The 27,142-nt window shown below is 42.2% G+C and overlaps 2 protein-coding genes across 2 annotated transcripts; one reads left to right on the forward strand and one right to left on the reverse strand.

Moving 5' to 3' along the window:
* Window positions 1-1,566: 1,566 nt before the first annotated feature.
* On the reverse strand, window positions 1,567-6,122 carry METTL18 (methyltransferase 18, RPL3 N3(tau)-histidine). Its single transcript, XM_068141516.1, has 2 exons — window positions 5,946-6,122; window positions 1,567-5,727 (listed from the first exon to the last, which is right to left on the reverse strand). Exon 2 carries the CDS (start codon window positions 5,498-5,500, stop codon window positions 4,493-4,495), a length of 1,008 nt encoding a protein of 335 aa, XP_067997617.1. The 5' UTR covers window positions 5,501-5,727; window positions 5,946-6,122; the 3' UTR covers window positions 1,567-4,492.
* Window positions 5,722-26,953, forward strand: FIRRM (FIGNL1 interacting regulator of recombination and mitosis). The gene is made up of 24 exons (XM_068141518.1): window positions 5,722-6,309; window positions 6,725-6,764; window positions 7,408-7,496; window positions 8,212-8,316; window positions 8,834-8,974; window positions 10,170-10,332; window positions 11,640-11,724; window positions 12,238-12,376; window positions 13,183-13,263; window positions 14,207-14,271; window positions 16,239-16,387; window positions 17,266-17,374; window positions 17,884-18,070; window positions 19,061-19,143; window positions 19,715-19,766; window positions 20,083-20,172; window positions 20,767-20,952; window positions 21,620-21,742; window positions 23,228-23,323; window positions 24,163-24,276; window positions 24,702-24,806; window positions 25,100-25,180; window positions 25,943-26,056; window positions 26,352-26,953. The coding sequence occupies exons 1-24, from the start codon at window positions 6,211-6,213 to the stop codon at window positions 26,535-26,537; spliced, it is 2,682 nt and encodes an 893-aa protein (XP_067997619.1). The 5' UTR covers window positions 5,722-6,210; the 3' UTR covers window positions 26,538-26,953.
* Window positions 26,954-27,142: the final 189 nt, after the last annotated feature.

The raw sequence follows: 27,142 nt of genomic DNA on the forward strand, positions 1-27,142 counted from the left end.
AATAACGATCAAGATCACTTGTGTTCTGTAAGACTCTTCCCTAGAGCAGACTGATTGCAATGTCAAACTCTGACAATACTTGTTTCATTCTGATTTCCCTGTACTACTTTTATTCCCTATGAAGATAATGATGCCTTCCCCTTTTTTTCATAGCAATAATTATCTTAGTTAACTACCTCCCAGCCAGACCCAGTACACTTAGGCAGTGCCTGAATTAACTTAGAGCACCTGCTTCATCCCATTGTTGTGGAATGTTGCTCTTCATTTATTGCTGAACTATTTGCTACATTTGACACCGGTTTGTTTCCCGCCAACCTTCTCCTGAATGCTGTTGTGGATTTCAAGATTGGTACCATTTGTTCTTATGTTTACATTGCTGACTTGCCATCTTCAAGATGTACGTAAAACCTGTTCTCTTTCCCACGACTTCTACAGCACTTACCTACCAGTATCTCCTGTTGTATAGTGGCTTTTTCTTTTCAGTGTGCCTGTGACTCTTAAAGTACACAGTGCAAAATTTAAGAGGCTTTAGTCCAGTTTCTACCTGTTGTAACTGCCTTATTACACCAATAATCCATCTTACATCACCCTTTTGTGTCTGTTTTGATTGCCTGAGCAGAGAGGGATTTCCTTTTCTCATCCTTGGATCAGTCTATTCCTTATTAGAATCCATCTCAGTAATCACCTGGGAGCAGGATCTCTTGACCCTTGTACTGCAGGTCTCTTCATTGGTACCTGCTTCCTCTCATGCAGGTTGGAATTTACCCTCTAGCATTGCATTTGCTGTTGGTGCTTCTCTTTATACTCTTGTGCAATGATCACCTGGCTGCACCACTTCAAATAGTGTAACACTGATGGCAGGTTTAATTTTTATTTTCTTAAGAAGGGCTTGATTTCAGAACTTGATTGAATGTCTATGTACTGAGTAACCAAGAAGAGCAGACAAGTTGATAATTGGGAAATTGGGCACTTCCCACTTCAGTTTTCCTCATGGGCTTTTCCCCCTACACTTAAGTAAAATAACAGTAAGGGATACCATTTAACTGGTGCCAGTATACAAAACTAATATAGCCTCATTTCCCAAAACTAGAAAATAGTGTTTAAAGGGAAGTCAACAGTTAAGACAGTGCCAGTTAAAACAAGAAGCTTTTAAATTTAGTTTCCTGAGATGTTTAATGACTAATTTAAAAGTTTCTCTCCACAATACTTACAGGAAAGACATAGATTAAACAGGATTTCTTGATGTGATGAGTTTCAGAAAGTGAGGGGAGAGAAGGGATGATGAGTTGGAATGAGCTGATAAAGTGAGTTACCATAGCTATTAATTAATATGTGAAAGCATTACATGTGAGTGAAACATTTTTATTCCAGACCATAAAGAGAAGCAGGAAACTCGTCACTAGGGTGGTGGTGATTTGGCAGGTAGAGAAAGCCTTAATGTAGATTAGGGAAACTCGTATTAATGCTGAAAATACCAACAGAACAACCAGCCTACAAACTTAATGTTGAATTCTGCTTTCTCTCAGCATTTATCTACTGTGTTTTAAGAACAGAACTCCTCTGGAATTCTGAAAATCCCAGTGCTAACTTTATTGATTTCACCTGAGAAAAACATCCCATTTCAGAATGAGTAAAGGAACAAGACCTACACAATCTAATCACAATCTAATCCTGTATTTGCACAAACCCAGATCTATCTTTAAGCAGTCCAAGGATAAAATGAGTATGCAGAGCAAAGGAATAGTATATTAAAGTCAAGACAGTGAGTTTGATTGTAGGATATTTTCAAGAGGAAGCATTAGGGTGGAAGATTAAGTGACTTCTTTACTCATTAAAAAATACATGAGATCCTTGTTCTTAACTACATTCATTATCATAGTGTTAACATTTATTATTGCAGGTACTGCCCTCTGAAACAGCACTAGAACAGAAGCTATTCAGTCACTGTGTGCAAGCCACCATTTGTCTTACCATTAAGGTTTGAAAAATGGCAAATGGCTGTCATTTTCATAGACTCAGAATGGTAAGGGTTAGAAGGGACCTCTGGAGATCTAGACTAATACTCCTGCTAATGCAGGTATGCCTAGATCTATCCCCAGTTCCATTTAAAACCTTCTTCCACACTTTAAATGAACATTACTATCCAATTTTACTTTGTTTCCAGCTTTCCAGTTTTGACAGGGAAAAAAACATTAACAATCGTTTATTGATCTGTCAAAGCTAAAACTTCCTTTTGTTCCACAATCCATAGTCAGCAGTTGTCTATCATCACTAAGTGTCAGAGCTGATGCAGAAAAATTCCAAAGCGCAATCACAGCCCTGGCACACCTGCCTGATTTTTCCTTTACCCTCCTAGAAAACAGCAGGTTAAGTAGTTTCCCTTTAAAATAGTGTACTTACAGTTGTTTTTGAAACAACAGACTCTTCTGTTAAGTACAGGAAATCCTCTATGACTCTCTCCTAATAACAGCATGGTTAAAATAGGAGTCTTGCAGTTGACTTTCACAGCCTCCAGTGACGGGAACTTTACACAATAAAGTGATTTGGATCACTACTGTACTTAAGTGTCTTTCCATCCCATTAGACTGTTGTCCTTTCTCCCCTGCACTGATTATCTCTACATCCCTACATTCACTACAGTGGTTTACTGTCTTGACTTTTCTATTTCTGTGAAGGCATGCAGTGAATGACAGCTGCAGTGATGATGAGCAGTTGTACCTGTTAAGAGTTGTCTGCTTTTTGTCCAGTTTTAGTTAACAGAAAATATGCATTTAATTTTTCTATGTGTGTGAATTATAGCATTACAGACTGATAGGGATAAGAAGGGACCTCTAGAGATCTAATCCAATCCAGTCCATCCACCTGGAGCAGGTTGCACAGTGAGGTGTCCAGGTGGGTTTTGAATGATTCCAGAGACAGAGACTTCACCACCTCTGGGCAGCTAGTTCATTCCACTGCATCACCACCCTCAAAGTAAAGAAGTTCCTCCTCATGTTTAGATGGAACTTCTTTGTTCACGTTTGTCCATTAACTCTAGTCCTGCCACTGGATACCACTGGAAAAAAGACTGGCCTCATCCTCCTGACACCCATCCTTTAAGTATTTACAAACATTGGTAAGATCCCCCCCTGCCCAGTCTTCTCTTGGCTAAAAAAGCCCCAGGTCCTCAGCCTATTTTCATGAGAGATGTTCTAGTCCCCTAATCACCTTTGTAGCCCTTTGTTGTATCCTCTCAAGCAGCTCCCTGTCCTTGAATGAGGGAGCCCAGAACTTGATATAGTACTCCAGATGAGGCCTCATCAGGGCATAGTAAACTGGGTAAGATAACCTCCTTTAACCTGCTTGTTTGTTGGTGATATTCAGCACTTGGGAGCAGGTTTTGAAGTTCTTTGGTTTGTCTGCATTTTTGGAAATATAATTTCTTGAGCAGTATCACTATCTTCAGCCTAGGAGTGCCTGGTCCACAGGTGTTTCTCAACTCTTGCTGCCCTGTTCAACTGCTGGCAAGACTGAAAAGGTGTGAGCATTCAGAAATACTCCCAGGAAGTTTTGAAAATGGGTCACAGTGCAGGGGCTGCTAATTTCTGGAAAAATCTTGCTAAAAAGCCATACAGCAATCAAATTAGCAGCCTGCTATAATCATGCACTGTACCTCCCTTCCCAGCTGCCTTTGCCTTAAACTTTATTTCCATGCAACTAAGCCTTGAAGGTACCCAGAGCTTAGTTCTGTCATCCCCTGGTTTCTTGGACTGCACTTTTAGATTTATTTGGAACTTCTCTAAGGCAAGAAATAAACTTCTATCAACTCAATTTGAAACAAATTAATTTCTAAAATAATTTTGGCTTTTCCCAACTACTTGCTAAAATTCTGAGTGACAGGTCAAAATCTGAATGAACATTCACAGACCACACCAGTAAATATTCCCTGGTACACTTTTTCAAAGGCTTCACCGAGTCGTGTATGTTACACATAGAAACGTTACAAAGATCTGCGAGATGGTGAGCAGAACAGAACGCAGTTAAGTACACTCACATCACCCTCTGGTGGCAGAGCAGCAGACCACACAACTCTGTTTCCAGTCCAGTCTGGTATCTGCTGCTGCAGTTAAACTTCATGTGAGCTGGAAGCCCAACCCTTCAGGCCTGCTTCCTGCACACTATTAGGGTGCTGAATGATTTTGTTCAGGCTGTGCTAGGGACAGTTTCAGCACTGCCAAAGAATGAGAGAGGGGGACTGGGGACAGCACCTTGCTTCATTTTTAAATCCATACAAATGACAATTAATTGGCATAAGCAGGTGCTGGTTTAGGCAAAAAGCCTTCTTTTAATGGAAAACCAGAATCAGAGGAGTCCTCCTAGTCAGATATCAGGATTTGTCAAATATTTCAACAGCAAGCATGCTTAATCTGTCAAACCAGAGCAACTCAGCAGAGGCAAATGCAGAGATATGAGGATTATAACATTTTAAGATATTTTTGAAGCACCACTGGCTTTAACTGGAACCTTTAAAGGCCATTTCCAGAATACATCGCTGCAGTCCTTTATCAATCCTTTTAACTGTGCTGGTCCTAAAGACATTTCTTTCTTCAACAAACTTCTCAAAGAGGTAGATACCTCCACCAACCCCAAAGTAATGCACTTTGCTTGCCAAATACACACGGCCATTTGTATCCAGGAGCTGAGACAGCGTGTCATGCAAAGCACTGTAGTAGTCAGGATTATAGATGGTCTCAGATGTGAGGATTAGATCATACTTTGAAAAGGGTTTGCTGCTGCTTAACAGAAGCTGGGTGACTGCAGACCACTCTCCCGAAAAAAATCTGCATTTGGTGAGCACATCAGGTAAGCACTCTGCTACCTTAGGCCTCTTTGAAGGAGGCTTGCTGGTTTTTCTGTCATCTCCATGGCACTCATTCATACAGTTAGCCACTGCATTAGGCAAGGTTATTTTGTCAATCACTGTGCTGTTGTAGTCCTGAAAATGGACTTTTTTAGCTTTACCCCTTAAAGCAGCAATTCCCAGCAGCCCAGCCCCACAGCCAAGATCCAATATGGTCTTGCCAGCAACCTGTATTCCAGCCTCAGAAAGGTAGTCCATGAGATCAAAGGTGCATTCCCAGATCTTTAGTCCTCCTTCATAGACTCCTGGGATGAGATCAGAATGAGAAGAAACACTTTTAGACACAATGCCTTCTTCGTCAGCACCATTTAAACATGTCATTTCCACTGCAGACATCTTTACATAATACAGGTCTGATACAGTTTCCAGGACTTTATCTTCCAACAGTTTGTTAAGATCTTCAGGAATATCGTGCTCCTTGGCAGCCTTAAGGCAGAACTTTTTCTTTGGTGTCTCATCCTGATGGTTTCCAGTGGCAGTTTGCTTGCTCTTCTCTGTGGATGCCTGCTTGTGTTTTGCAGAGCACTGCTCTGTCTCATCATGAGTGTCTGCTTCATTGTTCTCATTTTCATCAGTAAAAAAGTTAAATCGAAAATCCATTTTCAGGAGTAACGGGGGGGGGGGGGGGGGGGGGGGGGGAAGTCACCTTATTTTTTAGAGCCAGAACCACTCATCTATCTCCTCTATGGGCTAAAATGACACTTTTTGTTGTTGGGTGTGTGGGTTTTGGTTGGGTTTTTTTAATGTTTTTCTTTAGTTTTCCTTCGGGGGAATTTCCTTGCGGGTAGATTATCCGACGTTCTGCCAACGAGTCAGGTGAATTACTCCTGGAAATAAAGAGCAAATAATTTTACGTATCGTTAACCTGCCAGATAATAGCACAAACAAACTGATTTTAGCACTCTAACTTTTAATTTAAAAATCCCCAAGCAAACCCCTAACACATAAATTTGTGAAAGGACAAGTGTTGAGAGCGACCACGCTTCTCACGGAAGGTGGATGTACGCAGGGAAATGAGGACAGCTTCATATTCCGGTGAACTCACATTTCAGACGCCCAGTGATGTAAACCTAACGCGCCCAGAGGCTGCTAAAGCTTTCCCTTCCCTGCACCTCGGCTGAAGCACGGAGACCAGGCACGGCCATCCGGTACCGCTTTACCCGTACCGACCCTCAGCAGCCGGACGCCGCGTCCCCACTTCACCGCACGCAGTGGAGGCTCCTTCCGCTTCCTGCCGCGGGGGCTGCTGGGAGAGTGGAGCTGAACTTTTCCCGCCACTGCCCATCCCTGAGGCGAGCGGAGTGGGCGCCATGTCCCAAACAGATCCCGAGCTGCTCCTCCAAGAGCTGGGAGGTTGGGACTTCGATCTTTGCCGCCGCGAGTTACCCGCCGTCCTGCCCCGACTCATTATATCCTTCCTGGGAGGGCGGTTCGGCTTGGGTGGCAGTGGGGACTGGGGAGGGCTCCGAGATGGGGGGCGGGGGGTGGGGGGCGTTTCTCTTTCAGCAGGGCTGACACAGGACCGAAAAGCACGTATTTCACTAGAAATGAGTACAGCCTGTCGCTGAAATTAAAGGTTCATGATAGAAAACCGCGTGTGGTTCATCTGGCAGTGTCGGTAACGCCCCTCCCCAGCTCCCTCCAGGAGTACCGTGCGGGTACCGAGTTGCATCTGCCTGCACGGGTTAATTTCAGAGCATCCCTGCACCTTTCAAATGATAGATGAGGTCTCACTGGGACGCTGAGAGAAAAGTGGCTGCGATTTCTGCAGATGCTTTAAAGTCATGACCTTAGAACGAGTTGGAGTTTCTTTAACGTTTTTACTCTCTGTATCAAGAGTCTGAAGACTGGACTGAGCATCTTCGTAAGTGGTGACAAAGCATTGCCTTTTCTTCCTACGGCTTGTATCGCAATTGCATTATAATTTCAGCATTATATAAAAGCACTTAAGCAATAACTAGTGACTTCTACAGTCTTCAGCAATCCAGCTGGACTTAGCATGTTACAGCAATTGCATGTTGAATGACCTTTATAGAAACCCTTAAAGAATCTTAGGTATGTAAAGATCATAGTATCATAGTATCATTCAGGGTTGGAAGGGGCCATAAGGATCATCTAGTTCCAACCTTCCCACTACTGAATTTTTAGATACTTGAAAGACTATGGAGGCTTTTTGGCAGTTGTCTTACATGTGGCAAAGCTCTGATAGTGATAAGAAAATCGGGCTGATAAGTAACTGTAAGGAGTCTTGCTAGTGTTCACTGTTAAGTTGCATATTCATTGCAATCAGAATATTAAATGTCCATGGGTGAACAATGGTTCTCAGCCTTCAATGCAGTGTAATGGTTTTGTGCTTGTTGGAGCTCTTCCTTGCTTTTTCAGGTAATGCTTAAGTGTCAGATCAAATTCCTGATCTGTTTCTGTTTGCATTTATTATGGTAGGTTGTTATGTATATTTGATCATCATATGTTGCTTCTGTGTAATGCTTAAATATTTTGCTTTGTAGGTGTTTTGAGGATCCTGACTGAAATGTTTTTGCCCCATATCAGCCTCACAGATTTAGAACAAACCTTTTTCTCAAAAGTATTACCTAAGGTATGACAGCTTCTATTGGATATGGAATTTGCAGTCAGTCCAGTGCTAAAACCTGCTTAGAATGCAATGATTCTTTTCTTGAAGTCTCTTGATAAAATCATTCTCTTGGATACAAAACTTGCTATTTAAATTTTACCCTTCAAAAGGTTTAAGAGTTTTGTATTGGATTGTTTCTGTGATTATTGCCTTTCTTTATGGCAGGGAAAGGGTTGGACATAGGATGTTCTGCCTGCAAGTACCTCACTGCCTTTGCAGTCTCAGCAGTAGCACTCATCAAATATCCAAAGACTTCTGCCAAAGTAAAATGATTGTGGCTTGCAGGTCATAGATTTATTTCTTTATGTATTCAAACTGTTAACAATCATTCTTAACAAAAAAACCAAAACAAACATCCTTAGTTTTTCTGACACAAAATGAAAATACTTTTGAAACTGTGGTTTTAACTAAGTGAAAAATGTTTGGTAGTATGAAGCACATGTTTGAAGCAAATTAGCTGGGAAGTTTGTTTTTCAAACAGATTTTAGCAAAAATAGGAGCTGCAGTAGGTTCTGTCTATACTTTATGATTTCAGTACTGAAAAGGGTTATTTTCACCTCTGAGTTATCTCAGTAGCTCATGACTCTGTGACAAGGAAGCAAGCAGATTGAAAATGGTGTTGCTATTTGTGTGGGTACATGTATAAGTAACATGTTCAAGTTATATAATGTTCTTACAGACTCTACAGATATTTGATAACTTGATGTATGAACTATCCAGTGAGGCCAAAGGATTAACCAAACAGAATACAGAGTTATGCAGCACCATAAGGAATCTTCTGCAGGCAAGTCCCATGAAATAAGCTGTTGGAGGAATATTTACATTATTGTTTGATTTTACTTAAACATTAAGAGGGTTTTAGAATGTTTTTCATAGCTGCTAGCTTACTGGTGAAAACTTAATTTGATATTCCCTTGCAGATGAAGGTCAATTAACATTTTGTGAGTGATTTGATTACATTTAATGTGTGATTCCAATCAGAATCAAAATACATCTCAAATTCTTAAGGATTTCATCCTCCATATTTGCAGAATGAAACTGGCACCTATTTATGAAGTCACTTAGTTCAGAGTTTTAAAACTTCTGTACATTTGAGAACAACAATCAAAAGAAATATGAAGCTCTGAAAGTCTCTGGAATTGCCTGATATTATTTTATGGAGCTTCATTTATCTGTAGCAAACTACTTGAACTTTAAATGTCATAACAACGTAGGGGCAGTTCAGCTAAGAAAAGGTGCTTCTGAAATTACTGCAGAAGTGAAAAGTGTTGCTTATTGTTGCTGTTTATTCTTGCTTTCAGACTGTGGTGCAACTGCTGGAAACTCTGACTGGCTGTGTCCGCTACGTCTGCTCCCTGCAGGAGTGTGTGTCCCTGGAGAGCATCCGCACCTTGCCATCCTCCGTGCTGTATGTAATAAAGAGCACCTTCACACATTGCAAGGTAGGTCTGTGTTAGGAGGACAATTCTTACACTGGTTGGTTGGCTTTTAGGAAACACTCACTTTGTAGGTAGATCTTGTTTTGAAATAATAATATTGTCAAATTATTAATCTTCTTTTTATTCTGTAAACTATTAAACAACTAAGTTTAAATTGCTCTGTGCAGAAGCACAGGGAGGATTTTCCAGCTGCCTGCCTGGGAAATCTGGCCTGGTGGTGAGAGGAGCAGGCTCTCCTGTTTCCATATTTGCATCAATGTAATTTGAACATTTTGCTTGTGAATGTAGGCTTTCTGTGATAGCTGTGCTCTTCTGATAGCTGCTGTATTTCCAGAGCTATAAATTGTTGCCAAAATTGTGCTACTTACCTTACGTCTGTGAAGTTCCAAAGTGGATTGAAAACCGAGATCAGCCTTTTCACTTTGGTTGTGATGAGTGTCTTACATCAGTTTCAGATGCAACAGCAATTCCCCCTAAAGCAGTGAAAATAAAACAAGGACACAACAGCTGGCCTTCCTTTTCACTTTTCAATTAGTCTTTCTTATGTGACCATTTATATCCCCCTGCACCAGGGGAGGTTTAGACTGGATGTTAGGAAGAAATTTCTTCATAGAGAGAGTGATTGCCTGTTGGAATGGGCTGCCTGGGGAGGTGGTGGAGTCACCATCATTGGAGGTGTTTAGGAGGAGACCTGATGGGGTGCTTGGTGCCATGGTTTAGTTGATTGGGTGGTGTTGGATGATGGGTTGGACACGATGATCTTGGAGGTCTCTTCCAACCTGGTCTGGTCTGGACTATTCTATTCGATTCGTTTTCCACGTCAGGACTCAACTCAGCTGCCATAACATTTTTCTAACAATTCTGATTTGGAAGTGTTGGATAATACTTGGAATGCTTCTTCCTTTGGTACTAATACAGTCCTGTTTTGTTCAGAAATGTAATCTTAGGCTTGTACATGGAGACCTAATGCAAAGCCCACTAAACTTACTAGAGCCAGGCAGGATTCATCAGTTGTTGAGGCTTCAGGTGAATAGCGTTTCATATTAGCAAACTGGGTGGTAGCAGAAGCTACAGGTCCTGCTGTGTGTGGAGTTGAAGTAGCTACAGCTGTGCCTTGTTCATTTTTGGTGTTTCCAGCATGTGAAAAATCAGGTTGTGATTCCTGAACTTTTTGTTTGAACCTCCTTTTTTCCTAAAGGACAGTGAGTCAGTGTACTGTGGGCACCTGCACTTGATTTCAGACCTCCTACAAGCTGTGTTCAAGGAAACTTACTCTCTTCAGAAGCAACTGATGGAATTACTTGATAACATTTCCATGGACTCTGCTTCTACTGAAGATAACATCACAGATATGGTCTCAGGTATTTATGGATTGAACACTTTTCTAAGTCTTGTGCAGTCTTTTTTTTTTTCCTATGGAGAATATATCTGAATTTTAAAAAACAAGGTTGTGAGCGTGCTGAGTTCCTGCTGTCCTTACCAGCCTTTCTGAAGAAAGTGTAATTTCTTCACCAAAAGGATTGTCAAGCCCCAGAAACAGGCTGCCCAAGGCAGTGGTGGAGTTGCCATTCCTGGAGGGGTTTAAAAGCCACATAGATGTGGCGCTGAGGGACATGGTTTAGTGGTAACCTGGCAGTGCTGGCTTCCTGATCTTAGAAGGCTTTTCCAGCCTGGGTTGAGGCAATCCCAGGCACAAATACAGGCTGGGCAGTGACTGGCTGGAAAGTAGCCCTGAGGAGAGAGACTTGGGGGTGCTGGTGGATGAGAAGCTCAACATGAGCTCTCAGTGTGCACTTGCAGCCTGGAAAGCCAATCAGATCCTGGGCTGCATCAGGAGAAGTGTGGCCAGCAGGTCAAGGGAGGTGATTCTCTCCCCACTACTCAGCTCTGGTGAGACCCCACCTGGAGTACTGCCTCCAGTTCTGGAGCCCCTATTACAAGAGGGATATGGACATGCCGGAATGTGTCCAGAGAAGGGCCACGAGGATGATCAGAGGGCTGGAGAAGCTCTCCTATGAGGACAGACTGAAGGAGTTGGGGCTGTTCAGTCTGCAGAAGAGAAGGCTCTGAGGTGACCTAATTGTGGCCTTCCAGTATCTGAAGGGGGCTACAAGAAGGCTGGGGAGGGACTTCTCAGGCTCTCAGGGGGAATGGAATGAAGCTGGAGGTGGGGAGATTCAGGCTGGATGTGAGGAGGAAGCTCTTCACCATGAGAGTGGTGAAGCCCTGGAATGAGTTGTCCAGGGAGGTGGTTGAGGTCCCAGCCCTGGAGGTGTTTAAGCCCAGGCTGGACGAGGCTCTGGCCAGCCTGATCTAATGTGGGGTGTCCCTGCCCATGGCAGGGGGGTTGGAGCTAGATGATCCTTGTGGTCCCTTCCAACCCTGACTGATACTATGATACTATGAAGCTGCCTAAACAATTTTATGATTCTGTGATTTTGAAGCTTGAAGTAATTCTGTTTTTTTCCTGAAACTGTCTCTGTGGGATGGGTTGTGTCATGCAGGTTTGTAGGAAAGAGGCAGCACTGACCCATTTTCCTGATTCGGTGTCAATGCAGTGGCATTCCCTTGTGCTTATGAATGCAGCTATTTTCCTAGGAGAAGAGCATAGTTGTGAAGTCATGACCCTTATTTAACTGAATTGTTGCTGTTCTTATTTCCTCCTCAGTAATCCATACTGTGCTGGAGATCTCCTCTGTCATTTCCAATATGGACCATGCTCTTCATGCCAATACATGGAAGTTCATAATCAAGTATGTCAGCAGACTCTTTGGATTTTATTGTAATAGAAACAGACTGTTATTTTAAATGTTTCAATAGCTTTATGTTCAGAGTTTCAAATGAAACTGAAATTACAGAATTCAGTCTGGCTAGTAAGTAAATGTGGAGATCTATTTTAGCAATGTAACTTGTAAGAGGTATTAAAGGTACTGTCTGTGAAGGCAGGTAGAAATCATGCATGAAAAGCAGTAGAAGCTTGAGTTGTATCACAGTGCAGAAGGAAACTTGAAACACTGATGTCTGAGTAAATAATCTTAAGAGGTCTGAGCTGCAGTTTTGTGGATGCTTTTGGCTTGAATTGTGCTGCCTTTCACTTGGGCCCTGCTGCTTCAATTGTGACTGTGAGGAGGGTTGGTCTCTCAGTTTCTGGGTTTGGTGCATGTGGAAATTGCAGCAGTAAGGGTTGTGTAAAACCCTAAATAGAAAAGTTATTTATTTGGATCACATCTGTCAAGTAAATATCTGGTGTTATTCTTGTCTTTTAGACAAAGCCTGAAGCATCATTCTCTGCTTCAGTGTCATCTGAAACACAGTGACATCCTCAGTGACCTCTGCAAGGACACTCTGTTTTCTTTTCACTCCTGTTTGCAACTGGCTGAGCAGATGAAGATGTCAGAGAGAGAGGTGAATTAAAAAGCTGCCAAAGCTGCCATTGCACTTGGGGAGGAGAAATGCTTTGTGGTTTGTTGCTTCCAGTGTTGTTTTGGGGTTGTTTTCTGTGTTGTGTTTTGTTTGTAGTTTTGGGGTTTTGGGGTGGTAAGCAGAATACCTTGTTCTTTTGGAACTGTATGAAAGTGAAGCCCATAACTTTGTTGAGGTTGGGGATGTTTTCATGAAAATAAGATTCCAACATAGTCTACATGGGAAAAGATTCCCAAAGTTAATCAAAAGATCACCTTTCAATTCTGAATATTGCTATAAAAATAGAATAGAATAGGATAGAATTAACCAGGTTGGAAGAGACCTTTGAGATCATTGAGTCCAACCTATCATCCAACGCTATCTAATCAACTTAACCATGGCACCAAGCACCCCTTCTAGTCTCTTCCTAAACACCTCCAGTGATGGTGACTCCACCACCTTCCTGGGCAGCCCATTCCAATGGCAAATCACTCTTTCTGTGAAGAACTTCTTCCTAACATCCAGCCTAAACCTCTCCTGGTGCAGCTTGAGACTGTGTCCTCTTGTTCTGGTGCTGGTTGCCTGGGAGAAGAGACCAACCCTCACCTGGTTACAACCTCCCTTCAGGTACTTGTAGACAGCAAAATGTTGAGGTATACTGAAGCTTTTTAGGTTTTCCCCCCTATAAAGTCTGCAGAGGATCAAGTTTAAAAATAGCACTTGAACAACTTGAGCGATCTAGCTTCCCTTTTTTATTGTATTACTTTGCATACCAAGTTTTAGAACTGCCTTTTTCTTTTTCCGGACAGGAAGGCACTGACCTTAGGCTGTTCCAGAAGACAGTCAAGCTGTGCCGGTTCTTTGCTAATTCCCTTGTACACTACACCAAGGTAGGTTTTAATGCTTGAATTCTATGTTAGTATTAAATCTAAGCCTCTAGAATAATTTTATACTGCATAATACCTTAACAATCTATGACTACACTTCATGGGTGGTACAATGAACATCTGTGTACAACCTGCTTATAGTTCTCCCCCCTACATATACTCACCAGCCTGAGCAGGATTACAGTTGCAATTTAACAGAGAAACAAACAAGAATGATAAACTGTTACAAGTGATGTCTCTGAGGAGTTGGTAGGAGATGTCCAGGCTTTAAAAACAGTCTTGAGTCAGTGCAATAGTACCTTTTACCTGGAAGAATTAAGCAGGTGAAACATGTTGTCAAGTCTTCAGAACTTCTGTTTAATCCAACCATTGAAAATGACTTGGCAGCAATAGGAGGAAATGCTCCTGTGCTGCTGTTAGCTCTCATGCTAACTTCCCCCACTCTTTCTAGCCCTTGAACTCCATGTCTGGGTCTTCTTTTTCTCATTGTCAGAAGATAAGCTGTAAATCTACACATTTTAAGAATGCATATGCAAATTTTGCTCTTTAAGAGCAGCAGTGGTGGTGCATTCTGCATCTGTTCTGTCGCATGGAGGAAAAGCAGGGGGAGGCTTTGGCTTTTGGGTTTTTCTGGGGACACAAATGGCTATTATTATGACAGGATAAAACAGCCTTACAGCATGTATGAGATTCATATTTTTGCAGCTTTCTGTGGCTGTTACAACTCTACTTATCAATGTTTTCTAAATCAGCCTATGAATTTTTACCTACACTATGTATACATGCACTGTAATTCATCTTGGGAATCTGTTGCTTAGGGTTTGGTTTGTGCTGTGGATAGTTAGGACTTCACCATTTTTTGCAGATGCAGCAAGAACAGAAAGAAGGTGTCTTTAGTGATGTATTTTGTATTAAAAGTGCCACTCAAAATTAATGGCTTTTGCAGGAATTTCTTTCTTTCTTCTCTGATTCGTGTTCTCAGTTACATCAGCTCTTTCTTCAGATACACAGGTGAGTGAAGTACAGGAAACTGATTATTGGTAGTATCTTAATAATACCTCCATGTTGCATTCTTAAAGTCACAAGTGTTATGAGATGTAAAAATACAGTTCTTGTTCTAGAGCTGGTGCCTTCCCCCCCCAGCTACAGAAATCTAATTATTATTTTTTTAATAAATTTGGCCTCTCTGTGTGATATTAGTTACCTTAACCCCATTCTTGACCAGTGCTTTGAAATCATGTTAACATTTCCTAAGTTGTGCACAATGTGCAGATTGATTGTCTGGGTCACTGGGTCTGTTGATGCAAGTTCATTTGAAGATTCTCATTCCTAAAGTCATAGTATCAGGGTTGGAAGGGACCACAAGGATTATCTAGTTCCAACCCCCCTGCCATGGGCAGGGACACCTCACACTAGATCAGGCTGGCCAGAGCCTCGTCCAGCCTGGTCTTAAACACCTCCAGGGATGGGGCCCCAGCCACCTCCCTGGACAACCCATTCCAGGGCTTCACCACTCATGGTGAAGAGCTTCCTCCTCACATCCAGCCTGAATCTCCCCACCTCCAGCTTCATTCCATTCCCCCTAGTCCTGTCATTACCTGAGATCCTGAGAAGTCCCTCCCCAGCCTTCCTGTCAAAATCTAGTTCCTAAGTCCTCCTTGAAGGTAGGATTTGCCCTGTGGTCACCTTGCTGTGATAGTTAAACTGCAGCAACCCAGCAGGGTACCTTCCACTTCAAAACAAACAGCAGTGTGAAGTTGGTCAAAGCATGCAGAGTCACAGCAATTCAGAATTGCCATTCCCTAGTAATCCAAATTCCTCTCTGTCATGTATAACTGAACTACCAATACTTTCTATCCTAAATTCTAGTGAAAGAGAAAATCCAAGACTAAATGCAGGTATCAGCAGCAACACTTGACAGATTGCTCCTTCTTTAAGACAAAGTATGGAAATATTTGTCCTGAGGAGAGAGAGGATCGGAAACAGAATCCTCTCAGAAACAGAATTTTCTCACAGCTGTTCTGTTGTGTTTAGGATCTTGTGAAATTTCACAAAAGGACTCTGTGGTTCTTCTGGAAGCAAAAGCTTTATTTAATGTTCTGCTTATAAAGCATGGCAGTCTGCAAGCAGCTTTTAATTTTTCTTTGAAAAGTTGTGTTCCATTGTTGCAGTAATGGTGAAGAAGCAGAGTTTATACCAGAGGGCTGATTTCAGTCCTCCTTTAGGAATTGAAACCAGGTTCTGTGGTGAGATAAGTTCGCTGCATGTTTCACTGCAAGACTGGGCAAATACTTCTTTACAAGTTTCCTCTTGTCACTTCAGCTACCTTACAGATCTTCCTCAAGTGGAAGATTGTAAGCTTTTATTCACTCATCAAAGCTAAGCAGGATTTTTGTGTAGGAAGGTAGTGTTTTTATAGTCACTTCATAAGCTGTAAAGGTAGAAGGTTTTAATTTCTTGATCTGTTTTCCTTTGTTTTCATATCAATTTGTTGGTTTTTTGTTTTGGTTTGGTTTTTTTTTTCCTTTCTCCTTTATGGTCCAAGGATTTTTTTTCCTTAAAAAAAAAAAGTGGTACCATTTTATTAGCATCATGTGTTGAAGTAGTGTTGCCACATTTATGATTGTGTGTATACAGGTGTTTTAATGGCCTCTCATTGCTTGGCCTTTTTTGTGTGTGTGTGATTCAGTACATTCCTTCTCATGTCTGTTACATATTTTACACACACTTTCTGTGGAACTTGTAAGGTTTTTCTTTCAGTGTTCAGTAAAATACTGGCTTGTGATGCTTTGTTCAAAGGCTGGAAGCAGAGCTGTAACTCTCAGGCCACAATATATATTCTAACATGGGGGAGCATTTTCTGTCCTTTATTTCCCAACAAGAAGGAAATAATGAATTTGCCTCTTTTTTGCAGTTCTTTTGAAAAATAATGCTAATGAGAATATTTGGTTTGTGGTTTTTTTTGTGTCCCTCCTCAGCAAATTTCCTCCCAGTCTGTATGCTCCAGAGATCTCTGAAGTCCATCGAGATGAAATATCCCGGGTTTTTCTTGTGGCTCTGGACCCTCTCATCAGCCAGCTCCTTCCCTCTAGCCCTTTCATGGAGCAGGTGTTAAGTGAGAAGTTAGGTGGGTTGAAAACACAGCTACCACTGCTATAATGCTATGTAAGCATCCCTAAGGGAACAAGATTGATACTCTTTTATGGGCCAAAGTAGTATTTTTGTCCCGGTTTGCTTGTCTCTAATTCTTTTGTAAGTTCTGTGGTACAGGTAGTTGCACCTTAACTCAGATGAATAGTTTAATAACAGATAGTTGTTGGTGTTGTTGAATGCATATTTTCCAAAGCACTCACAAACACCTCAATGTTGACCTGGTTAATGAAAATCCTGTCAGTTCTGCTGTTTTGCATCATTTCAATCCACATTTGTCACAAACTTTCAAAGTAGGTTTAATGTTTTGCTGCTGTTCCATTGGTGGGGGAAGACAGCTGTGTTTTCCTGAATTAAGTCTTTTCTGTGTGAAGCAGAATGCCTTCAAACTGCAAAATTGTCAGCTTTTTCAGACACAGCACAATTCCTGCCTTGTCCAACATGTCAACAGTTCTGAGATAGCTGGCTGACTTCTCTCCCATGTGCATACTCTGACTTTGTGATTATCCTCACACACTTAGAAGAAAAATTCCTATTTCCAGTGCTTCCAAGGAGACTGGAATCAGGAGGCATCCAGATCATAACTCTTGCAGCATCTTGTAGTGACAGTTCAGAACTGGAATAATTTATATTCTACCTGCTAGAGTATTTACTTTCTCTCTTCAAACAATGTTGATGACAAAATGTTCTTTTTTTTTTTTTTACCCCAGCTGTGTCTCTGAATAATTGTTTTACTGAGAACTTTCCTAATTTACCAGTTGTTCATTGTTTGTCACTTGCTTAAAAGCCTGTTTACACACATGATATATTTGCCAGGGCAAATGGCATCACATTCTAAAATAAAAACTTCTGCAGGTCTCCCTCCTGAGCAGCAGCTCCCCCAGTGTCTCCTCCTGATTACCATAATGGACAAGCTGTCCTCTCAGCCTGAAGATGTGCAAACTCTCTGGATCACAGGAAAAAGGTACTAGAAAGGGTTTGATTGTAGTTCTTCACCGCAGCAACCAGTCTATATAGGCAAACAGAAGGACTTAGCTGCTGGGGGTTCTCTTGCAACCAAATAGTTAAATCCATCAGACTCAGTGGATTTCCATCCTTATACTGGGCAGAGGGGGGAACAACCTCTGATATTCAGGGCTGCAGGAATGAAGGTTACAGAGCCAGAGATGGCTTTGTTTTTTAAGAAAAGGAATGTAATTTGAATGTTTCCAGGATAAGAAGAGAGAGATGTATGCCATTTGTTGATACTTCACTAAGTTAAAATCTTGTGGTTTTATGCCTGAAACCCGAATTTGTGAAAGAGGCAGGTAATCAGGAACGGCAATACGGTGTAAAAAGCACTGAAGTTACTGCCATCATTTCTGGTCAGAGATTCTGTAGTATGGATGTTGCTTGTGGGATTTGGGATTTGCATAACTGTAAGCCAACTGTTGTTTTCCCCCCCACCCCTCTTTTTCTCTTTTACCTTTGCAGCCAGTCCTTGTTTTCAGCTCTCTTCTTCAGTTTCCAGCACTGTTCTGCTGAGCTTTCTCTCCCTGTTTGTTTGCCAGAGGTGATCAGTACAGGACAGGCAGCAGTTCCCATCACTCTCTATCACTATGTCTGCATCCACCTGTGTTCCTTCATTGCTTCCATGCTCCCATCACACTTTCATCAGCTGGTAAGATTGGATTTTGCTTATCATCTCTTCAGCTGCTGTGATGCATTGCTTAAAAAGGGATAAATTCTTGCTCATGATCTAGCTCTAAAGAGATGAAATAGTTCCATAGAGCACAGCTATGATACAGCCACTTAACTGGAGTTCAGTTATACAGCAAATGTCACTTCTGGGAAAGAGGAAAACAAAGCTTCAGACACATTCTGGAGAACTTCAGTGGTAGTGGAAATTTTTGTTCTCCTTGGGAGAGGGTAGGTCCAGATGTTATGAAAGTGTAATGCTTTCCTTTCTACAGCATTCAATGTGTATTAAATTTACCTAATTTTGTTAGTCCATACTGTGAAGTAATAAAATGGCATTTAATATTTAGAGTAGATGATACTGTTTAGGGTAGATTATATTGTGCTTGCAGCTAAGAGAACATTTAAAGGGCAAAAAGCACAGTTTTTTTCAACTTCAAAGGAGTATTTTGGGCTTTGATTTTATGTTGTATAATGCTTTTATAAGTTTCTTCATTTGTTACCATACATAGCAAAAGTACCTTCAGATAAATGTAAAGCTTCATGAAGTTAAGAGCTGGGTTCTTTTTCTGAATGCTACGTTCATCTTTCAGACTTTTTTTCCCCCTAAAGAGGAAAAGGGTTTATTTGGTTTTGAGTAAGCTGCCAAGAAAATTTGCAGTACATTGGTTTAAAAAAAATACAATACAATATTGTATTTATTATCATTTATATGCATGAATGAATGCATGTGATGAAGAGTTGTGACAAGCAAATGATCTTCAGCTCACTGAAATAAAGTGCATTCAACTATGCACAACTAAAGGTGGCCGCTTGGTGGTGTAGCTGAATATAGAGCATGAAAGTGAGTTCTTAAAGCATTTTAAATTGGCTAAGCTGAAAATCTTACTAGGTGTTCTGGTAATTAGTGGAGTGAAAATAATAGGCCTACCATCTGCTTCTGCATGAATTTAGATGTAGGTTTTCTCTTCAGGAGTATGCTCTGTTGGATGCTGTGCTGGGTTCTAGTATGATCGCATCTCTACTAGCAATGGACTCATGGTGCTTCCTTGCCCGGTAAGATGCTTTTATTACTGCTCAAACAGGACTTCCACAGATCCAGTTTAGTTCTGTTGTTGTACATGATTCCCTGAGAGGGATTTTTTTTATAATGGGATTATTTTCAGATCTAGAGCATGTTGTGAAAACTAGGAGCAGAAGTGGCATAACCATTTTTACACTGACTTAAGCAAGGGAAGTACACCATTTCCTTTTCTCTTATTCAGTAATTTGGGTGTGGAATAGAATCAAAGAACATACTGGGTTGGAAGGGATCTCTAGAGGTCATCTAGTCCCACCCCTCTGCAATAAGCAGGGACGTTGCCAATTAGATCAGTTTGCTCAGAGCCCCATCAAGCCTGACTTTGAATGTCTCCAGGGATGGGGCCTCCACCGCCTCCCTGGGCAACTTGTTCCAGTGTTCCACCCTCATAGTGAAGAACTTCAAGGTTGTCTGAAGTGAACTGTGTCTGTGCATACTGAGTGTAAATATGTTAGAGGAAACATTTGTCTCTCAGAAAAGATTAATAACATTTTGACCTGAAAAAGAGTAGGAAGTGGAGGCTCAAAGCTTGTCTCTGCATTCCAGGTATGGAACATCTGAACTTTGTGCTCACCATGTCACTGTCATTGCCCACTTGGTAAGAACCACACCGATGTTTGCAATTTACTATCAGTTTCAATCCTAGGTCTGGAAAGACCAAAGTCAGCAATTTTTTTTTTTCTTTTCTTTTTCATCCAAGTGGAGATGGTTTTAATTCTTCAAATCTGGTTAATAATTAGCAGAAGCAGTACTGTGAAAGCATAAACAGTATGCCTGGTGTTTCCAACATGTCTTGTTTAGTGTGTCATTTGCTCTGATCCCATGTAGTAACTCTCAAGAGCATTCTGTAGAGCATTCACTTGCTGAGCAATTTTTTTGCTTAATGAGATTCATTACTCTTTACCCTAATTCAGGTAAAGTCTTGGCCCAGTGACTGTTACCAGGTCTCTGCCTTGGGTGTCCTGCTGAGGCGTATGCTGTTCTTGATGTCTCCAGATCATCAGGCAAGTTTAGCACCAGTACCTTTAGCCTTGAACAGAAGAGATTTGACTCAGTGGCCTCTGTTAGAATATCCTCTTGCAGCTGAGTGCTCACTTGCTGTACCCAACACTGCTTGCTAATTACTTTGTTGTAGTAGATCCCAATTTGTGCAGATGTGCTCCTTAGAACCAGACACAGACCTTTCTAAGGGAAGTCTTACTGGGTGGCAGTGAGATGCTTTTTCTTATTAAGCATGAAAACACATCTCACAGCTTCAGCAAATCTGGATCTCCTGTTCTTTCATCTGTGACTGGTTGTCCACAGATCTTCTCAAGTCACTGGATACAAGGAGTAGTAACATTTCTTGTCAGTACCTCTATATACCTTAGGGAGGCAAAAGCACTTCCTTCTACTTAATATGGCCATTGCTTCAAGCAGCTGAAAGAATAAGTTGCTTAATCGGTCTGATGGCCATGCATGTGACAAGGGAGGTGGCAGTTCTAGAAGTTTTATATAGAAAAAGTTGGATTTTTATTTAACCAAAAGCTTTTATGCTTTCTGACAGATTATCAAGTTAGTTTCTGGTCTGTTTAGTTCCTGTTAACTTTTGTTTGCAGGTAGAATTTGCTCACAGGTTTCATCCCCAAGAAGCGGAGAACTTGGCCGTGTGGCAGCACGTATCCCTCAAGGCCCTGCATCCCAGCCTGAGGAAACAAGTGGCTTGTCAGCTCTGTGCGGCTGGGCTCACGCAATGCCAGCGGTGGTTGAGCAGCAGCTGTGCTCTGGGAGAGCTCCAGCCTGTGGTAAAGGGGCTTTGGCTCACTGTGTTAAAATGGGTGAACTCCAGATTTCCAAACTGTAAGCATTCTGTCGCCATCCCCTCAGTTCTATTTCTCTGTGGGTTGCACAGATTTCTGATTTTCCGCCCCCCCCATGCCTACTTAGCATGTGCATCAGGAAGAATTCTCATTTTCATGTTCTCTTCTAGTACATAGAACCTTAGGACCCTCTGCTCTAAGGGTGGCAGCAGAGGTGATTGTTTGCTCTCTGGATGAGCAGGTGGATTTTTCTTCAGAATTCCCAATTTCCGCTCTGTCATGCAATTACTTCCAAGTTTTGAAGTCCTGGCTGGTTTTATGTGAAATCAAATCTGGACAATGCTCACTGGTCTCCTTGGTGAAGTGTGAAACCAGAGGCTTCCACATGAAGTATCTGCTGCCAGCTTTCACCTGCTGATGCAGCTCATGACTGTAGCACCACGTGAAACTCACAGAACTAAGGGATGCTTTCTTTGCTTTGGAAGCTCTTTTGGCCAGTGGCCTGGTGGATTAGCTGTACTGTACAGCTGGCACAGCACATTGGGCTTCATGCCATCTTGTATCATTTTAGATATTTAATATGAGCCTGGGTTTTGGTTTATTTTACATGTGGGTCTTTTTGGTCTTTCTTACACATTTTTTTTCCTACTAGAATACCGCTCTTTCTGTCCTGCTGACTGCTTGCAGTTTTGCTGGTGACACCCTGGAGGCAGAACTTCAGGCATCTGTCTTGAGAGTGCTTGGTCAGTTCTGGACTTTTCTCCAGGCTAAACAGGTAAGAGAATTTGCTGCTCCAACACTGAAAGCACAGTGATTGTGAGGCTGTTTTGTTGTGGTTTTGTTGCTAAGCTGTGTTACTGAAAAGTGGAGCTTTTCTGTTAAAGCACAGTGTTAACTGCTGCCCATCTGCTCTCAGCTGGTTTATGTATGAGGCATGTGTGTGCTCTGGGAGGTGAGGCTTGAATGTCCCCAAATGTATGGCTCCTTGTTACTCCATCTATCACTGTCAGATTCATACCTGATTAACAAGAAGTCTGACATACCTCTCTCTGATTTATGCCAGTTAAAATTTGGCCATTTTAAATCTTCATTATGAACAGAATTCCTGGTGATTTAATGGCATAGCACATGAAAACTCTCAGAGCTAGTAACCCTCTTCCCACATTTGGGACAAAGGAGATAAGGTGACTGTATACCTGTTTGTGTCTGCAGTTTCAGTAGAGAAAAAAAGAATTTAATAGAATAGAATAAACCAGGTTGGAAGAGACCTTCAAGATCATTGCGTCCAACCCATCAACCAATCCAACCCACCTAAACAACTAAACCGTGGCACCAAGCACCCCATCAAGTCTCCTTCTGAACACCTCCAATGATGGTGACTCCACCACCTCCCCAGGCAGCCCATTCCAATGGGCAATCACTCTCTCTGTATAGAACTTCCTCCTAACCTCCAGCCTAAACCTCCCCTGGTCCTCTTGTTCTGGTACTGGCTGCCTGGGAGAAGAGACCAACCTCCACCTCTCTACAACCTCCCTTCAGGTAGTTGGAGAGAGCAATAAGGTCACCCCTGAGTTTCCTCCTCTCCAGGCTAAGCACCCCCAGCTCCCTCAGCCTCTCCTCACAGGGCTTGTGTTCCAAATCCCTCACCAACTTCGTTGCCCTTCTCTGGACTCGTTCCAGCAAGTCAACATCCTTCCTAAACTGAGGGGCCCAGAACTTGACACAGTACTCGAGGTGTGGCCTAACCAGTGCAGTGTACAGGGGCAGAATGACCTCCCTGCTCCTGCTGGCCACACTGTTCTTGATGCAGGCCAGGATGCCATTGGCCCTCTTGGCTGCCTGGGCACACTGCAGGCTCATGCCATGGTTCATACTCCAGATAAATAACAGTTTGAAAGCTGAGGGGGGGAAGAGCCACCATTGTGCCCCTTAGAGGTCTCTTCCAACCTCAGCCATTCTGAGAAGATGCCAAGTAAAAATATATAGTTTCAATAACCTTTAGCTGTTAGTGAGTGAAAGAATGAGATGAGGGATAGGATATACTACTACTACTAATAAAACGGTGTTATCAATATTTCTAGGCAGTGACATTTTATGTGACTTCTAATATTTATCTTGCTGCTCAGAATGTGATTGTTTGTGTGTGTGTGTGTGAAGTTAGCCCTAAGGATTTTGGAACACTTCTGTAACGTAAAGAATTTGAAGTAGTAAGTCCACAAGCTAAACTGCAGCCATACTAACATCTTGTGATCTGTTGAAGGTCTCGGAGGAGCCCTGTCTCCAGCAGACACTGTGTTTGTTACTTCACCTTTCGGAATTTTTCATCCAAGCATTAGATGCTCAGCTGATCACTCAGGTAAAAAAACAAAACAAAACCCAAACCAAACAGCTCTCTACAACTACCTGAAGGGGGGTTGTAGACAGGCAGAGGTTGGTCTCTTCTCCCAGGCAACCAGTACCAGAACAAGAGGACACAGTCTCAGGCTGTGCCAGGGGAGGTTTAGGCTGGAGGTTAGGAGGAAGTTTTACAGAGAGAGAGCAATTGCCCATTGGAATGGGCACCACCCGAGGAGGTGGTGGAGTCACCATCACTGGAGGTGTTCAGGAGGAGACTTCATGGGGTGCTTGGTTGCATGGTTTAGTTGGTTGGGTGGTGTTGGATGATAAGCTGGACACGATGATCTTGAAGGTGTCTTCCCCCCCACCCTACCCCACCCCCAAAACAAATCAACCCAAAAACCAAAGCAAACAACCAACAAAACCAAAACAAACAACACAAAACTCCCCCAAAACTTTTGAATCATTTACTTCATGAAAACCAACTTCTTTGTGATTTAATAAATTATTCCAGAGCTTGTCCTTCACTTAACATGTGGAAGTTCCTGATTTTTTTTTTACTTTTTTTTTTCTTCTTTGATTACTTTTCTGGCCTTTAAACCAAGGATATGGCACTTTGGTTATTGAGAATTCCCTTATGGTGTAAGGTAACAGAGGTCTGTGGCTATGCTATAGAGCATGCTTGTTTCTTTCTGAAATGAATGCTACAGCTTGATCCTAGCCAGTTTTCTTCAATGTGTGGCACACCACCTTTTGTTTTCAGTTTTCTAAAAGCAGTGTTCCCAGATTTAAAGCTAAGACAGAGCAGTTCTTACCTGCACTGTCTGATAGAGCTTTGCTGGGGTTTGTTGTCTGCAGGTGTTTGTGCTGCAGTCTTCCCTCTTCCAGCTGGATCCACCCGATCATGTTCGTCTGGCAGTGGTGGATTTTCTGTCTTCAATGGGCAAGGTGTTTATACCACAAGAAGCACAGGTAAATGGCCTTAGTGAAATTCTTCAGTCTTGATGAAAAGTTCTATTTATATATAAAGTTTAAAAAAAAACCAAGTTCACTAAATACCTACAAGAACGCCAGGACAGCGCCATCTTGGAGACTTAGTAATGGTCTATGGCAGTTCTATTTGCCATTGAGACATGCAGAGTGCATGCAAGATGCCTGGCTTGTTCACTTGCTTGTTGCTTCTCACCAGTTAGAAAGGGCTGGCATTTGCACCTCCAAGAAAGAACAGAACTTACCACCTCCCTTACGGTGGTTTGTTTGGGTAGTAGCACTCTGGCATTTCATGAACCTGTCCCTTGACCTTAAAGTAATTCTTTTATCAATAAATTGCTTTTTATTTATAATAAATCACGACTGTAGTGTAGACACAACTCACTCTGTATTTGCTCCACTTCCAGAGGCAAGTTGTACCTCAGCTATTGTGTTTGTTTGCTTCTCTGCTCGCTGACCAGACCTGGCTGGTTCAGCAACATGCACTGGAGGCATTCACACGGTTTGCAGAGGTAAGCACAGCAGAACTCTGGCTGCAGGCTCTTTTAACATGCAAAGGTTCTTCTGAATCTGTCTTAAATGTTTGCTGCTCTTCACTTATCAGTTTAGATCTTAGTGTTACAGATGCTGTTGTGCATCAGAAGTAATGAGGGCTGTTGCACTTTTAAGTGATTCAGGAGCTGGAAGTGGAGGAATATAAAGCATTGGTTGCAACAGGGAAGGGACTGTCACAGAAACATTTTCTTGCTTTGTTGCTTTGTTAGTATTGATGTACTGAACAACTGTTACTCAACATTTCTGACAGGAAACAAGCCATGTAGATGTTGTTCCTCAGTGCCTGAATTCTGAAGAAGCTAAGAACAAGGTTGTTAGTTTTCTGGCTAAGGTATGTGTCTTGGTGGATCCATTTACTGCTCTCATAGTTGATGTTGTATACAGCCATTATAAGCAGTACACACCCTTTGTCTACACCTGCATCATCTGCATGGTGATTAAATTAGTTTAAAACAAGTGATTTTTGTTAACTGGGATCTGGGTGAACTTTCCTACCTGCTTTAATCAGTAGATTTAACAACTACCCTTCCTATGCACACTGCTCTTCCAGTACTTGCTAACGTCAGTTGGAGTGCTTTACTTTTCCCTCTTTAAATGACCAAAAGGAAATAATTAAGTACAACACTAACTATGCCAGCAGAAGAGTTACCCATTCAAAAGTCAGGGATTTCATCATTTGGTTTGTGTGATTTCCTCCCTTGTTATTTCTGGATCAGTTTCTGAAAGCTAAACGAACTTGTGTGAAAGATCTTAGTCCTTGCAGATGAGGAAAAACACCCTTAGAAGTAGATGTCTCTTCATGCAGCATAGAGATGGGGGTGCAGAGGGGGTGGTTATCATGCTGGAACCAAAGGCAGAGGGATCTGGGTGAGCAGCTTTTGACAAGCAGATAATTTGCTAATGAACTGATGGCTGCCAGTGATGCTGCACCAAAGCTGTAGATAACTTCAGTCTCTTGCTCAGAAGTTTGTGAGATGCTAGATTTGCCTAAGATCTCTCCTGCCCTCCCCTTCGTTCTGGCATATAAACAGAGCCTATGAAGGGTGGTAATGCTGCCTTGGCTTAGTTACCTCCCCTGGGGCTTTCTCCCTAGATGAGGCAAGTGGAAGAGCCAAGGGAAGCACGAACAGAACGCCTGAAGCAGGAAAGGATTATCTGCAGTGCACAGTTGAAGAAAATGGATGGAGAACTGGAGTCAACAGGAGAGGTAAGTGCCCTTCTTTAAATTATCTAGGCTCTACTGTCAGTTTCTGAAACATCTGAAGAGGTTTGAGATGGTCTTGCTGCCCTCCATGCTCTAAGAAAAAAGGTTTATGTACCCTCCTGGCCCTTACTATTATACCTGAATGTCCTGTACTGCCTGCCAGCTGGCAAGAACTCTCACAAGGCAGGGGAGGAATCTCTTAGAGCTCCTCTCTAGCTAAGGGTTTTCTTTTATTTGGATGAACACTAATCATTTCTGTAGAACATTACAAATGTCTCATGTTTACTTAAATCTGCAGCCTCTGGCAAAACGAGCATGTCACCCACCCTCTGAGGAGCAGTATAAGGCAGCTGTAGGCACGATGGAGAGAGCAGTGGAAGCTGTGAAGCTGCTGCTCCAGAAAGGTTCACCCCCTGCTTGGCTTGCAGTGAAACTGGAGGCTCTACATACAGCTGTAGCCACCCTGAGAGACAGTGTACGGTAAGGTGCTCAGCAGGTCTGAGACAGTAACACAGCTCAGCTCCCTGTTGTGAGGGAGGAGATGCCTTTGCACATGATTGCTGGAGAAGAAAAAGCTGTGATGCAGGACCATGCTCTGCTGGGTCTTGGTTAATGTGCAAAAAGGATCTGAGGTGTCAGATGTTGACCTGAATTTCACAGCTACCTGGCTGGAAGGACTGGTATGTTTTAATGGACACTGTTGTGCATCCAAGCTGTAATTTTGTATAGTGCTGGCGCAGAGCTCACTTTCCTAAGCTATTGTGTGCTGATAAACATTTCATGGGATTGTATTTTCAATACCCAGATGTTTGAGTTGGTTCTGACAGTAACCTTTGTTTCTGTCCTGTACAGGTGACCAGGCAGTAGGTTTTTATCTTAATTTTAAAATACATTCAATAACAATTTAAGGCTCTCGAGCATTCTCTGAATGTACCTCTGCTGCTTCTTCCTGTCCACACTAGGGTCAGCTCATGAAAATCTTTATTGGTCACAGGAGCAGAAAGCAAGGGGCACTTAAGCAGTTTGCATGCAGTGGTCCCTCAGTGCACTGTTCCTCCCACCTCTTGTGCCATCCACTCACAGAATTAT

This window comes from Melanerpes formicivorus, unplaced genomic scaffold (assembly GCF_026170545.1).
Source record: "Melanerpes formicivorus ecotype bairdi unplaced genomic scaffold, bMelFor1.0.p_v2 SCAF_7, whole genome shotgun sequence".
Taxonomy (NCBI): Eukaryota; Metazoa; Chordata; class Aves; order Piciformes; family Picidae; genus Melanerpes; species Melanerpes formicivorus.